Genomic DNA, 13,346 nt, shown 5'->3' with positions numbered 1-13,346 from the left:
TCAAGGGTCATTCTGGCTGCAGGCAACTGGGTCACAGCAGACCAGGGCAGACAAGATTCAAGAGAAGGAAACAACAATGAATAAGGTTTCAATCAAGTCCAAGGCTCAATTACATACGATGGATTCTAGCATCAGGTAGTTCTATGGGATCCGGGGCTTTTTGGGTTTCCTGTTCGATAATGCCAAGGACCTGTATTACTCTCAGATTGACCCTACCTTTCTTGGGAATATTTTCTATGTTCTACAGTGTATTCTACTTTTTTAGAGTCCGTATTGGAGACTGAGAAGGTCTTGATAAGTTAGGAAAAATCCAAGGCTTCTGGAGAGGCAATCTCTTCCCATCTTCCCAGCCTTCATTTAGGCTCTAAGTCCCACAGAAAAGCCATTTCCTCCTGGTTAGTATGAGGGGATATTGAGAAGTATGTGTGTGCAACATGTGGGGGGTGAGATGATAGTCGTCCACATTCCAGAAAAGTCCATTACCTTTTCAGCATCAGAGTCCTTATGCTCAGCAATCAATGAGCCTCTGTTCCAGGCCCGAACAAAAGAGGACTGTGATAGGATTTCTATCTCCCTTCCTGGCCTTCTGTTTCCTTCTGTTTTTATATGTATATGTTCTGTCACTTTGCCTTTCTTATTTCTTTTCTGCCCTTCTGTTTATCATGGTCAGTGAACAGAGGGCTCCAGAATCCAGAAAAATCTGGATACAAAAATTGAAAAATCTAGGGAAAAGATAAGAAAGTACCTCCTTTAGTGAATGACACATATGAGAACAAACAATAATAACAACAACAGGGGATCCCTGAGTGGCTCAGCAGTTTAGCACCTGCCTTCACGCCAAGGGCCTGATCCTGGAGTCCCAGGATCGAGTCCCACATCGGGCTCCCTGCATGGAGCCTGCTTCTCCCTCTGCCTGTGTCTCTGCCTCTCTCTCTCTATCATAAATAAATAAAATAAATCTTAAAAAGAAAACCAACAACAATAAAAATACTGAGTACTTAATATACTAAGAGTTTTGTTAGGTATTCACACACCTTTTACAGAGGCAGAGGATATATAAAAGGACAAGTGCAGGTTCTGGAGCTAGACTGTCTGGGTTGGAATCTCAATCCCTCTGCTTATTTGCTGTTACCTCACCTATCTCTTAAGGTTATTGTAGAGAATAAAATGAATTGATGCATGAACAAAAATTGGCACATTATAAACACTCAATGAGTATTAGCTGGTATTATAAAAAAAAGTATCTCCTATTGCTACCATCATACTAAAATTCTCATGAGTTAAGCCTCATTAGTTAGGTATTATTATGAGTTAGTTGGTGTTATAAGACTCATTTTATAAGTAAGGAAACTGAGGCCCAGAGAAGCTGAGTAACTTGCTAACATTATCAGATTGCAAAAATAGCCACAATACCTTGAAGCTTCTTCCATCAAGATGTGGAATCTGTTTTCCCACTCCTTGAATCTGGGCCAGCCCTATGATTTGCTTTAACTAATAAAATGTAGCAGAAGTAACACAGCATAAATTCTAAGAGGCCTTGTGGTTTCCATGCATGCTCTACTTAGGAACCCTACAATCATTGTATGAAGAAGCCATGTTTAGCCTGCTAGAGGATTAGAGACCATGTGGAACAGAGATGATCCATCATCCCACCAGAGGCCACCCAGCCCTCAACAATCAGCCCTGGGCCAATGAGTTCTGACAGATACAGAACCACTGTGCAGCTGAGCCAGGTCCAACACAAATTTGTGACTTAAATCTATAGTTGTTTTAAGCCACTAAAATTACTAAGTAAGCAGAACAGTTAGTTTTAAAGCCCCAGGAGCCTGGCTCCAGGCCCTGATCTTTTCTCCTTTATATTCTTCTTCATGTGAATGGGAAACAGAGGTTTTTGGAATAGAGATTTTTTTCTGATGATAAGCTTCATTAGTGAAAAGAAAGTCCTCTTACAATAAGGTCTGAAGACAGACTATTGGTAAGATTTAACTGATATCAAGGAGGCAGCCACTCAAAACATGATAAACAGCCTTTTGACAAATGCTGCTGGACCTAGATATCCACAGGCAAAACCATGAACCTTGACCTAATAAACCTTACACCTTATACAAAAATTAACATAAGATGGATCATACACTTAAATGTAAAATGTAAAGCTTAAAACTTTTAGAAAAAAACATAGGAAGAAATCTTTAGGATCTAGGGCTATACAAAGCTCTGACTCGACCCCAAATGTAAATCAATGAAAGAAAATATTGATAAATGGGATGTCATCAAAATAAAAAAAATTTCCTCTGTGAAAGAGCCTGTTAAAGGAATGAAATGACAAGCCATAAATTGGGAGAACATACTTTCAAAACACATATCTGTAAAGGACTAGTATCTAGAAGAGAAAGAACTCTAAAAATTCAACAGTAAAATAACCAAACAATTCAATTAAAGATAAGAAAGAAACATTTCACTAAAAAGGATATAAAGATGGCCAACTAGCAGGTGAAAAGATGTTCAATGTCATTAGCCATTAGTGAAAAGCAAGTTAAAACCACAGTGAGGTGGTATTACGCACCTATCACAATAGCCATAATCAAAGAGTGACAACATCAAACGTTGATGAAGATGAAGAGAAAGCAGATTGTTCATACACTGCTGGGGTGAATATAAAATGGTACAGGCATAAATAAAATCTTTTTTTTTTTTTTAAAGGGCCTCCTGGGTGGCTCAGTGGTTTGCCACCGCCTTCAGCCCAGGGTATGATCCTGGGGACCCAGGATCGAGTCCCGCATTGGGCTCTCTGCATGGAACCTGCTTCTCCCTCAGCCTGTGTCTCTGCCTCTCTCTCTCTCTCTCTCTGTGTCTCTCATGAATAAATAAAATCTTAAAAAAAAAAATGGTACAGGCATTCTGCAAAAAAAAGTTTGGTAGTTTCTTATATAACTAAACATGCAACTACTATATGACCCAGCAATTGAACTCTTGGGCATTTATCCCAGAGAAATGCAAACTATGCCCATACAAAATCCTGTACACAAATGCTCATAGCAGCCTTATTCATACCAGTCAAAAATGGAAACAACCAGATGCCCTTCAATGAGTGAATGGTTATAATAACTGTGGTATACCCATAACATTAAATACTACTCAGTAATAAAAAGGAAACAATCAATACACACAACTTGGATGAATCTTCAGAGAATAATGCTGAGGGAAAAAACCCATCCCCAAAGACCGCATACTGTATGACTTATTTATATAACATTTTTTGAAATGATAAAATTATAGAAATGGAGAACAGATTAGTGGTTGCCAGGCATTAGGGATAGGGAGGAGAGGGATAGTCAAAAGAGGAAACTAAAGGATCCTGTAGTGGTAGAAATGTTTTTTTTTTTTTTTTTTTTTAAGATTTTATTTATTTATTCATGAAAGACATACAGAGAGAGAGAGAGAGGCAGAGACACAGGCAGAGGGAGAAGCAGGCTCCATGCAGGGAGCCTGACGTGGGACTCGATCCCGGGTCTCCAGGATCATGCCCAGAGCTGAAGGCAGGCACTAAACCACTGAGCCACCCAGGGATCCCGAAATGTTTTTTTTTCCCCCCCCCGAAATGTTCTTATCTTGATTATATCAATGTCAGTATCTAGAATGATATATTGGAAGAATATGTAAAGGGCTTAAGGGATGTCTCTGAATTAGCTCTTACAACAGCACATGAATCTACAGTGGTCTCAAAATTAAAACTTAACCATAAAAACAAATAATGAACAAAAATAGCCTGTAAAAAACTTTGAGGAAATGAATATAAGTAACATCTTATTTGAAAAACTTTGAGCTTCCCACAGGGAGCCTGCTTCTCCCTCTGCTTGTGTCTCTGCCTCTCTCTCTTGTCTCTCATGAATAAATAAACCTTAAGAAAAAAAAAACTTCTAAAATCTTAAATTAGACATAAAAAAAGCTGTACAAAATTAATGTGTACAGTTTGATAATTCTGTAGATAAGCATATACCTATAAAACCACCACCGCAGTCAATACCATAAAGCTATCACCTCCAAAAGTTTCACTTTATTGATAAATACAAACACTCAGAGCATTTCATCATTAAGCTGCTTCCTTGCTTACTGTCTTTGTCCAATTCTGCCAAATTACTTTTTTTCTCCTTTAAAGCCTTGTTTGAAACACACTTCCAAACTTCCCACATACTTCTAAGTTTCCTATGGTACATACGAGATCTGGAGAGGGCTGTGGATTGGACCCAGGGTAGGAGACGCTGGTGGAAAGGCTGGAACCCGGAGCGGTAGACTTGACTCAACATCCTGTGATGTGGTCACTGATCAAAGTATCTGTAGAACACATTTTTAAAAGATGAAAATGAAAATAATAGGCAATTAACTTTGTTTTCTCCCACTTCCTCATACTCTCAGAGTAAAAATGGGAGTCTTCTGCTCCAAACTCCTTTCTACAGGGACATTCTCACCTGCTCCGTATATAGAAAAGAGAGAGACAAGAAATGGCTCCTTCAGGGCAGCCCTGGTGGCGCAGCGGTTTAGCGCCGCCTGCAGCCCAGGGCGTGATCCTGGAGACTCAGGATCAAGTCCCATGTCAGGCTCCCTGCATGGAGCCTGCTTCTCCCTCTGCCCTGTGTCTCTGTACCCCCCCCTGCCCCCGCCCCCGGTCGCTCATAAATAAATAAAAAATCTTAAAAAAAAAAAAAAAAAAGAAAGAAATGGCTCCTTCCCAGGTTCCAACTCTATCCTTCCTTTCTAGGACCTCCTTAGTTTTTTTTTTTTTTTTTTTTAAAGATTTTATTTATTTATTCATGATAGTCACACACAGAGAGAGAAAGAGAGAGAGGCAGAGACAGGCAGAGGGAGAAGCAGGCTCCATGCACCGGGAGCCCGATGTGGGATTCGATCCCGGGTCTCCAGGATGGCGCCCTGGGCCAAAGGCAGGCGCCAAACCGCTGCGCCACCCAGGGATCCCACCTCCTTAGTTTTTATGCAAGCAAATGACAATCAAGGATTATAAATATTCTGAGTGACAAAAAAAAGTTAAGGTACAATGTTTCTGTATTTTTTTTTTTAATTTTTATTTATTTATGATAGTCACAGAGAGAGAAAGAGAGAGGGGCAGAGACACAGGCAGAGGGAGAAGGCAGGCTCCATGCACCGGGAGCCTGATGTGGGATTCAATCCGGGGTCTCCAGGATCGCGCCCTGGGCCAAAGGCCGGCGCCAAACCGCTGCGCCACCCAGGGATCCCTGTTTCTGTATTGATACTAAATCTTTACTACAATTCCTACGCCATTAGAGAGTCTCAAACAAAAAACACATCCAATATCCAATAAGCGGCCATCTCCACCTTCCTGCTATGACCTCCCCAAAGAACTCTGAAACCATATATTTATTTTTATTTTATTTTTTGTTTTATTTATTTATTTAGAAACCATATATTTGAAATGTCTGTTTCACTCTTGCTGACACAAGAAGAGGATGGAAATGAAAGGCCACAGGTTACTGTCATCTTTCTTCCTGCTGCCCACAGGAATCTTTTTTTTTTTTTTAAGATTTATTTATTTATTTATTTATTCATTCATTCATTCATGAGAGACAGAGACAGAGACAGAGACACAGAGAGAGAGAGACAGAGACACAGAGAGAGAGAGACAGAGACACAGGCAGAGGGAGAAGCAGGCTCCATACAGGGAGCCTGATGTGGGACTCCAGCATCAGGCTCTGGGTTGAAGGCGTCACTTAAACCGCTGAGCCACCTGGGCTGCCCCTGCCCACAGGAATCTAAAGGACACTCTTGCATTCCTGGGAGGGAGTGCAATGCCTGCAAATGGCTGGATCTTAAATGACTATGGGTACATCCTCGTAAGAGAGGATGTGTACATGGCTAGAAACCTGCATCGGGAATATGGTGGTTACAGGCATTTTCTGGCTTAAACTTGAGGCTCTAGATAAAGAATACTTTATTTCACAAAAAAGTAGGGGGCTCCCTCCTATATATGCACAAGAGAATAAGCCATTTATTATTGCAGCTCTCATGCCACAGAGACATTGCTGTTTTCACAAGATAAGAAAAATACTGCACCCTCTTTGCTTACAAGCTTCTTTTTAACTTTTGATCTATGGATTGGTAAACATATTCCAATCCTCTTAAACGTGTTTCAAGAGACTAGCAGTTAGCCCCATAGTGAAGAAAAACAAGGAGTGGCACGTATGCTCTTCAGTTTATACTGCACAAAGGCATAGAAAGGGGAGAGAAGAGATTGGCAGGATACATCTGTTGTAAAAGACATGTCATCCCATAGGCAACAGAAAGTGTTAAGTGCCGACTTTGTTGACTTCAGTTTGTGACAGCCATTAAGACCCCAAGAAAAAATTATCTGCACATTTAAGGAGGGCATAGGTCCTCCTCTTTGTGTGCTACTTATGTATATTCCTTCAGTATATTACTATAGCAAATATTTACATATCAGTTCTCCAAAAGGAACACCAAAAGGGTAAAATAATCAAATTGTAACACTAAAACTCTAGTTCTATCTCCTTCAAGAAAACTTTCTCAGCAGCTCTAGCATTCAGAATTGGATTTAATCCTACAGGTTAGCTTTTAACTGGTTCATGTGTTACTGTCACTTTTTCCACCTGGATTATAAACTTCCCACTGACAGCATGGTAAATGGGACAGGGAACCTGGATTGCGGAGCTGGGCAGATTTGGGTTCCAGCTCTGCACCTGCTAGCTGTGTGCCTTTTGGAAAGTTACTCAATCTTTCTAAGCCTCAGTTTCCTCTTTTGTAAATGAGGGATAATAACAGTAAGGGTCTCGTGGGATTATTTTGAGAATTAAATGAGACAATGCATGGAATGCTTGGGTATAACAAATGCTCAACAAATGTCAGCTGTGCTCCTTCTTTTAGGCACTAATGGCTACAACTTTCTCTTTATTTCCTTTAGGACGTGTCACAGGCACAGAATTCAATATATTCTCAAATGTATATAATTACGAATTATACTTGTTTTTTCATCTCTCTTATCTAAGTAAGAGTAACTGACAGCTCTGAATGCTCAAGGTCACTAGCTTGTTAGGTTCAAGACTGACCTAGAAACTAAGCCTTCCTGGCCTCTCCCCTGCACTATACAACCTCTGACTGCAACGAATGGTTCTCCTGCCAGAGTTTATTATGCTCTCAAAACGCAGACGGCTGATTCTAGGGAGCAAAGGCTATGTGTGTGTCTAGACTGGATGTCATCAGTTGAAAAAAGTTTCCATGTTTTGACTCAGGCCGTTTCCCAAGTACTTCTTTTACTCGTTTTAAACAGAATGCCTTTATCTTTCTGACTTGGACAAAGAACTAACTTTAGTCCCAACAAACCTCACCCAGGACCCACAGGCTTGGTATATGGTTCGCCACTCAAAAGAGAAAGATGGGGTGATAAATCTGGCGGCCTCAGAGCAGAATAACGATGGGGGTGGGGGAGCCTGGGGGAGCCCTGGCCTGCCACGCACGTACTACTCAGACCGTGTGCCACACTGCAAAGGGCGACTGTGAGCCAACTACCCTGCTGCTGCGGGCCTGGTTTTTGCTTTTTTTTTTTTTTTTTTTTCCCTTTTTCTTACAGATTTTATTTATTTGAGAGAGCGAGAGCGAGAGCGAGAGCGCACAAGTGGAGGGGAGGGGCAGAGAGCGAGCAGGGAGCCTGCCTGGGGGCTGGATCCCAGGACCCTGCCATCAAGAACCTGAGCCACCCGGGCAGCCCTGGGGGCCTGCTTTTGAAAGAGCGGGTCACGAAAGCCCGCGCGGCCGCAGGGACCGCACACAGGCCGCCGCGCGCCGGGCGTGTGGCCGGTTACAAACCGCGGTCCAGCATCACCGGCGGCGAGGCAGGTGCATTGAAGCTGCTGACGCCGGGCTCCCGGGAAGGGATCCACCGAGCCGTCAGGCCTCCGCCGGGACTAGCTCCTCCACGTGGGAGAAACCAAGGGTGGCCGCCGAGGTCAAGGACCCCAAGCCCCTCGGCCCCGGGGCCTCCCCGCCCGGGCCGCTCAGGCCGCTGCCTTGGGGCCGGCGCCCCTCAGCCCCCTCCCCCGCCGCGGGCCGGCGCCCCTCGGCCCCCTCCCCCGTCGCGGGCCGGCGCCCCTCGGCCCCCTCCCCCCGCCGCGGGCTGGCGCCCCTCGGCCCCCTCCCCCCGCCGCGGGCCGGCGCCCCTCGGCCCCCTCCCCCGCCGCGGCCGGGCGCCCCTCGGCCCCCTCCCCCGCCCGCGGGCCGGCGCCCACACCCCCTCGCAGGCCCGGCTCCGCGGCCGGCCGGCGCCCCTCAGCCCCCGCGGAGGCTCGGGCGCCGCGCCATGCCGCCACGTACCTGCTGCACGCCGCCGCCCGGCCCCGCCGCCTGGTCCGCGCTCCACGCCGGGCAGTGTGGCGCCGGCTTACTCCCCTTTTTCTTCCGTCCACGTCCCGCAAGATGACGTTACGTCAGCGGCGCTGGAGTACACGCAGGCCGCGGGGCCTCCGCTGCTGACGTGGGGCGAAGGGCCGAGCCGGAGCCACGCTGCGGCAACAGCGTAGGCGCCGTGGAGAATCCGGGCTGCGCTCCACGTGGCGGCGCCCCCCGCCCGGCCGGGCCCGACGCCGGGAGGCGGGGCTCGCAGCTCGCGGCGCACGTCCTCGCCGCGCTAGGGGCCGGCCCGCGGGCTTCCCGGGGAGGCGGGGACTACGCGTGGCTCCCGGAGCTGCTGGTCGACCCCGTCGGGGCGGTCGGCGTTGAGCGTTGTCGCCCAGGCGCGCCTCCGAAATAGGTGGGAGCAACTTGCACGTACCTGTACTTCAAGAATCCACACTTTCGGCTTTGTCACTGCAACAAAACGGTTTGCCCCCCTGGTCGTCTGGAGGTTTCCCCAAGGGTCCTAGCCCAACTCTGGCTCCGCAAGGGGATTGGTGAAAGTATTGCATTTAAAAATAGTTGAATTAAAAAGAAAATAAAAAGTTGTACTAAATCCCTGACAATTGGGAACTGTTCCAAAGGTGAATGCAGACCCACCTTTGAATTTAGAACTCAGAGTCCCCCTCTTTCTTCCTCAGGTTTGGCGCAGGCAGGGCTGGGCAGGGCTGGGCAGGGCTGGGCAGGGCAGGCGGGGAGCTGCACCGCCCTTGACTGCAGAGGTCAGAGACCCTAAGGAAGGTCTTCCCCTTCTTGAGAACATGGCTGGGCCTACTCATTCATTTCCTCATTCATGAACACTGCCTACTTTACGTGCCAGGCATTCCCTTGGTGTGGAGGAGACATGGTCCCTTCCCTAAGATGAACTCACAGTCTTCTGGGGGAGACGGACGTGTGACTAAATGACTACAACACAATGCGACTAACGCTAGAGAAGCGTACCCAGGGATTCAGGCAAAGCTTTAAAATGACAAGAGGCATTTGAGTTGGGCTTTGAAGGACAAAAAGTAAGTCACTTACCTAGAAATGGGAAGCAGGATCATATGAGGAAGAAGGAATGCCATAAGCAGAGGCATGAGATGTCTTATAGAGAAGAGACTGCATATGGGACATGACAGGAGAGGTGTTTGGTGGAGGAGGAGCATCTTGCAAGACCATTTCTGTGCCATGCTAAAGAGCTTGAATTTTACCATCCTCAAAGATACTTTTACTTATTTTTTGTCTTGCACATTTAAAAAATTTTTTTATTTAAATTCAATTTGCCGGGACGCCTGGGTGGCTCAGTGGCTGAGCATCTGCCTTTGGCTCAGGGCATGATCCCAGGGTCTAGCGACAGAGTCTGACATCAGGCTCCCTGCAGAAAGGCTGCTTCTCCCTCTGCCTATGTCTCTGCCTCTGTGTGTCTCTCATGAATAAATAAAATCTTAAAAAAAAAACCCACCTCAATTTGCCAACATATAACACCAAGTGCTGATCTCATCGTGTGCCCTCCTTAATGCCAGTCACCCAGTTACCCCACCCTCCCCCTCCCCTTCTGCAACCCTTTGTTTCCCAGAGTTAGGAGTCTCTCCTGGTTTGTCTTCCTAATTATTTATTTATTTATTTATGAGACATACACACACACACAGAGAAAGAGAGAGAGAGGCAGAGACACAGGCAGAGGGAGAAGCAGGTTCCATGCTGGGAGCCTGACTTGGGACTCCATCCTGGGTTTCTAGGATCACGACCCCGGCTGAAGGTGGCGCTAAACCGCTGAGCCACCGGGGCTGCCCTGTCTTCCTATTTTTTTGCCCCTCAGATTCCCCCCTTCCCTTATGGTCTCTTCCACTATTATAGTCCGCATATGAGTGAAACCATATGATAATTGGCTTTCTCTGAATGACTTATTTCACTTAGCATAATTCCCTCCAGTTCCACCTAGGTATGTGTCTCTTCTGAAGGCTGAGTAATATTCCATTGTATAATGATGTATGTATATACATCTTTGTATATTGTATATATATAGACATATATAGATGTATATTACAATATACATTGTATATATATATATAGATGTATGTATATACATGTTTATTCATTCAGCTGTCCAAGGATATTGTGGCTCCTTCCACAGTTTGGCTATTGCTGCTATAAACATTGGGATGCAGGAGTCCCACTGTTTCACTACATCTGTATATTTGGGTAAATACCCAGTAGTGCAAGTGCTGGGTCATAGGGTAGCTCTATTTTAACTTCTTGAGGAACCTCCACACTGTTTTATAGAGTGACTGTACTAGCTTGCATTCCCACCAACAGTGCAAGAGGGTTTCCCTTTCTCCACATCCTCGCCATGTGTTGTTTCTTGTCTTAATTTTAGCCTTTCTCACTGGTGTAAAGGGGTATCTCATTGTCGTTTTGATTTGTATTTCCCTGACGGCAAGTGATGTGGAGCATTTTTTTACGTGCTTGTTGGCCATGGGTAGATCTGGAATCTTAAAGTACTGGAATGGCACAATGATGAGACTTGTGTGTCCAAAGTCATTGAAGAGGGGTAGAATCTGGGAGGCTGGTTAGCCTAGTGCAAAGGCTAAGTAAGAAATGATGACTGGAAAGGAAGCTCCAGCAGTGGGCATGGGTAGCATAAAGTGGGGAGAGCTGACAGTTCTTACTACTTTAAAGTGGGGGGGGGTGGTGAGAGAAGAGAAGGGATTCTTGCCAATCTGGTGATGCTGCAGTATAGTAAGTTAGGAAACAGATGGGTTCTTTGAGGTGAAAGATGAGGACAGTGAACATGGGTTGAGTTGTCAGCTCTTTGGGTTTGAAGTAGGCTGGAGGATACAAAAGTAATGAAAGTGCTTTCCAGTAAGTTTTTTTTTTTTCCCCAGTAAGTTTCATCTGGTACTTCAGCTTTTAAGATTCTCCCCGTAAGCTTAGAACATTAAGCAACCATGGGGGTAGCCAAAGCCATTAGAAGAAGGCATTTTCCACTTGGGAAATCCTTTCCTAATTCTTCTCTTAAACCTCACATCGCCTTAAGTAATTGCTTATCTGCCTTCCTTGCTAGAATATAAGCTCTTGAGCATAGAGAAATATCTTCCTGGCACATACTAGACAGTCAATATTTGATAAATGAATGAATTTAATTCATGTGGGTTTAGTTTTCTCAAATGAGAAATATTATTTCTCAAATAACACTGTTGTTGTCTATGCCATAGGGCTTTTAGGAGAACAAATATAGACATCCTTTAACACTGTACAAACATTTCCTATGTTAGTTCTCATTGTTACTTGATTTTTATTACTATTTTACTATTAATATTCTACTCCACCAGTGAGGAGAAAGGAGTGGGATATGTGATTATGGATTGGGAAAAACCAAATGTGGAAATATAAACTAGTTTGTGCCTATGCAGTAACAGAGGAGGTAACTCAGCCATGGTATCCTTCTTGTATATGATTTTTAAAATGATTTTTTTGGATTGGAGGGATCTAACTTTTGTCTCAGCAAATGGGAATAGAGCTGAGCATGACTAGAAAGCCACATAGGAAGTGGACTATTTAGAATTGGACTCTCAGAATGCATGATTGAAGACGACTTCCTTTTTTTTAAAAATAAATTTATTTTTTATTGGTGTTCAATCTACCAACATACAGAATAACACCCAGTGCTCATCCCGTCAAGTGCCCCCCTCAGTGCCCATCACCCATTCACCCCCACCCCCCGCCCTTCTCCCCTTCCACCACCCCTAGTTCATTTCCCAGAGTTAGGAGTCTTTATGTTCTGGAAGACGACTTCTTTACATGCTAAGGAGTATTAGTTTAAGTTATCTTACTGTCAGGTTCTTTAATTGCTGACAACAGAAACATTCAAATAAGGCAATTTACTAGAAGGAGTAACATACAGTCTCCAAAAATAAGAGGTAAAACTGAATCCCATGGGAGATGGGTACAAGGTCCTGGAAGTTAGGAACCCAAAGTACTCTTCCTCCCTGGGTGTCTTATTTACATTTCTCTCTGCGTATTTTTTTTTTTTTTTGTCCCTTTGTAAGGTAGGCTCTCATCAGTGAGCACTTGGTAGAAAATGGCTTCCTCAGCCCTCAAATATCTTTAGTTAGTGCCGGCTCCTAAAGTTCTGGGAGAGAAAACCTTACTGGCCTAATGTGGTCCAGGACTCCATTTTTGGGCTGCTGGGAAGGAGAGGCAGGATCATGCAGGATCATGAGCCTGGAGGCTGGGCCCACCTTTGGCAGAACTCTGAGTGATGGGAATTCTCAGGGCAAAGGCAGTAGGCTAGGCTGGTAGACATATCACACAAGTTGGCAATGATAGATCCTTAGATGAAATCCATTTCAGCCACACTATGCAACATCACTTTGTAGTTTTGCAAACCAGGTTGCACATTGGAAGTACCAGGAAAGCCCTTTAAACAGGTTCTTAGAGCCTCCTTTTTCTACCAGTGACTCAGAATATCTAGGGGTAGGGCCCAGAAACCAGTATTTTTATGAAGTACCCCAGAAAATATGATGTGACTGGCATTTCAGAACCCGATTCCAAAGACAAGCCCAGAATGCCAAATACACCAGTAGAAAAGGGAAGTTACTCATAAATATAGAACATTCTTTTTTTAAAGATTTATATATATTTATAAATTATATTTATAAATTTATATACTTTATAATTAAATTATAAAATTATATAAATCATATATAATACATATTATATAAAATTATAAATTATATATATAAAATTATATATATTTTAAAGATTTTATTTGTTCATGAGAGACACAGAGAGAGGCAGAGACTCCATGCAGGCTGTGAGAGAGAGAAGCAGGCTCCAGGCAGGCAGCCCAATGTGGGACTCGATCCCAGGATTCCAGGATCACCCCCTGGGCTGAAGGCAGGAGTTCAACTGCTGAGCCACCCAGGCATCCC

The 13,346-nt window shown here is 44.5% G+C and overlaps 1 protein-coding gene across 5 annotated transcripts in view; it reads right to left on the bottom strand.

Moving 5' to 3' along the window:
- Nucleotides 1–8,620, bottom strand: part of ALDH18A1 (aldehyde dehydrogenase 18 family member A1) — a 50,878-nt gene extending 42,258 nt beyond the window's left edge. For all 5 annotated transcript variants that reach the window (XM_041745674.1, XM_041745676.1, XM_041745675.1 and 2 more), the window contains exons 1-2: nt 8,356–8,620; nt 4,217–4,332 (exon numbers count right to left, since the gene is read on the bottom strand). In XM_041745674.1, the coding sequence (XP_041601608.1) occupies nt 4,217–4,304 (88 nt within the window). In that variant the 5' untranslated portion in view covers nt 4,305–4,332; nt 8,356–8,620. The remainder of the gene's footprint in view (nt 1–4,216; nt 4,333–8,355) is intronic.
- Nucleotides 8,621–13,346: the final 4,726 nt, after the last annotated feature.

This window comes from Vulpes lagopus, chromosome 2, assembly GCF_018345385.1.
Source record: "Vulpes lagopus strain Blue_001 chromosome 2, ASM1834538v1, whole genome shotgun sequence".
Classification (NCBI taxonomy): domain Eukaryota; kingdom Metazoa; phylum Chordata; class Mammalia; order Carnivora; family Canidae; genus Vulpes; species Vulpes lagopus.
The sequence above is the reverse complement of the archived record's forward strand: the minus strand, read 5'-3'. Positions and strand labels throughout refer to the sequence as shown.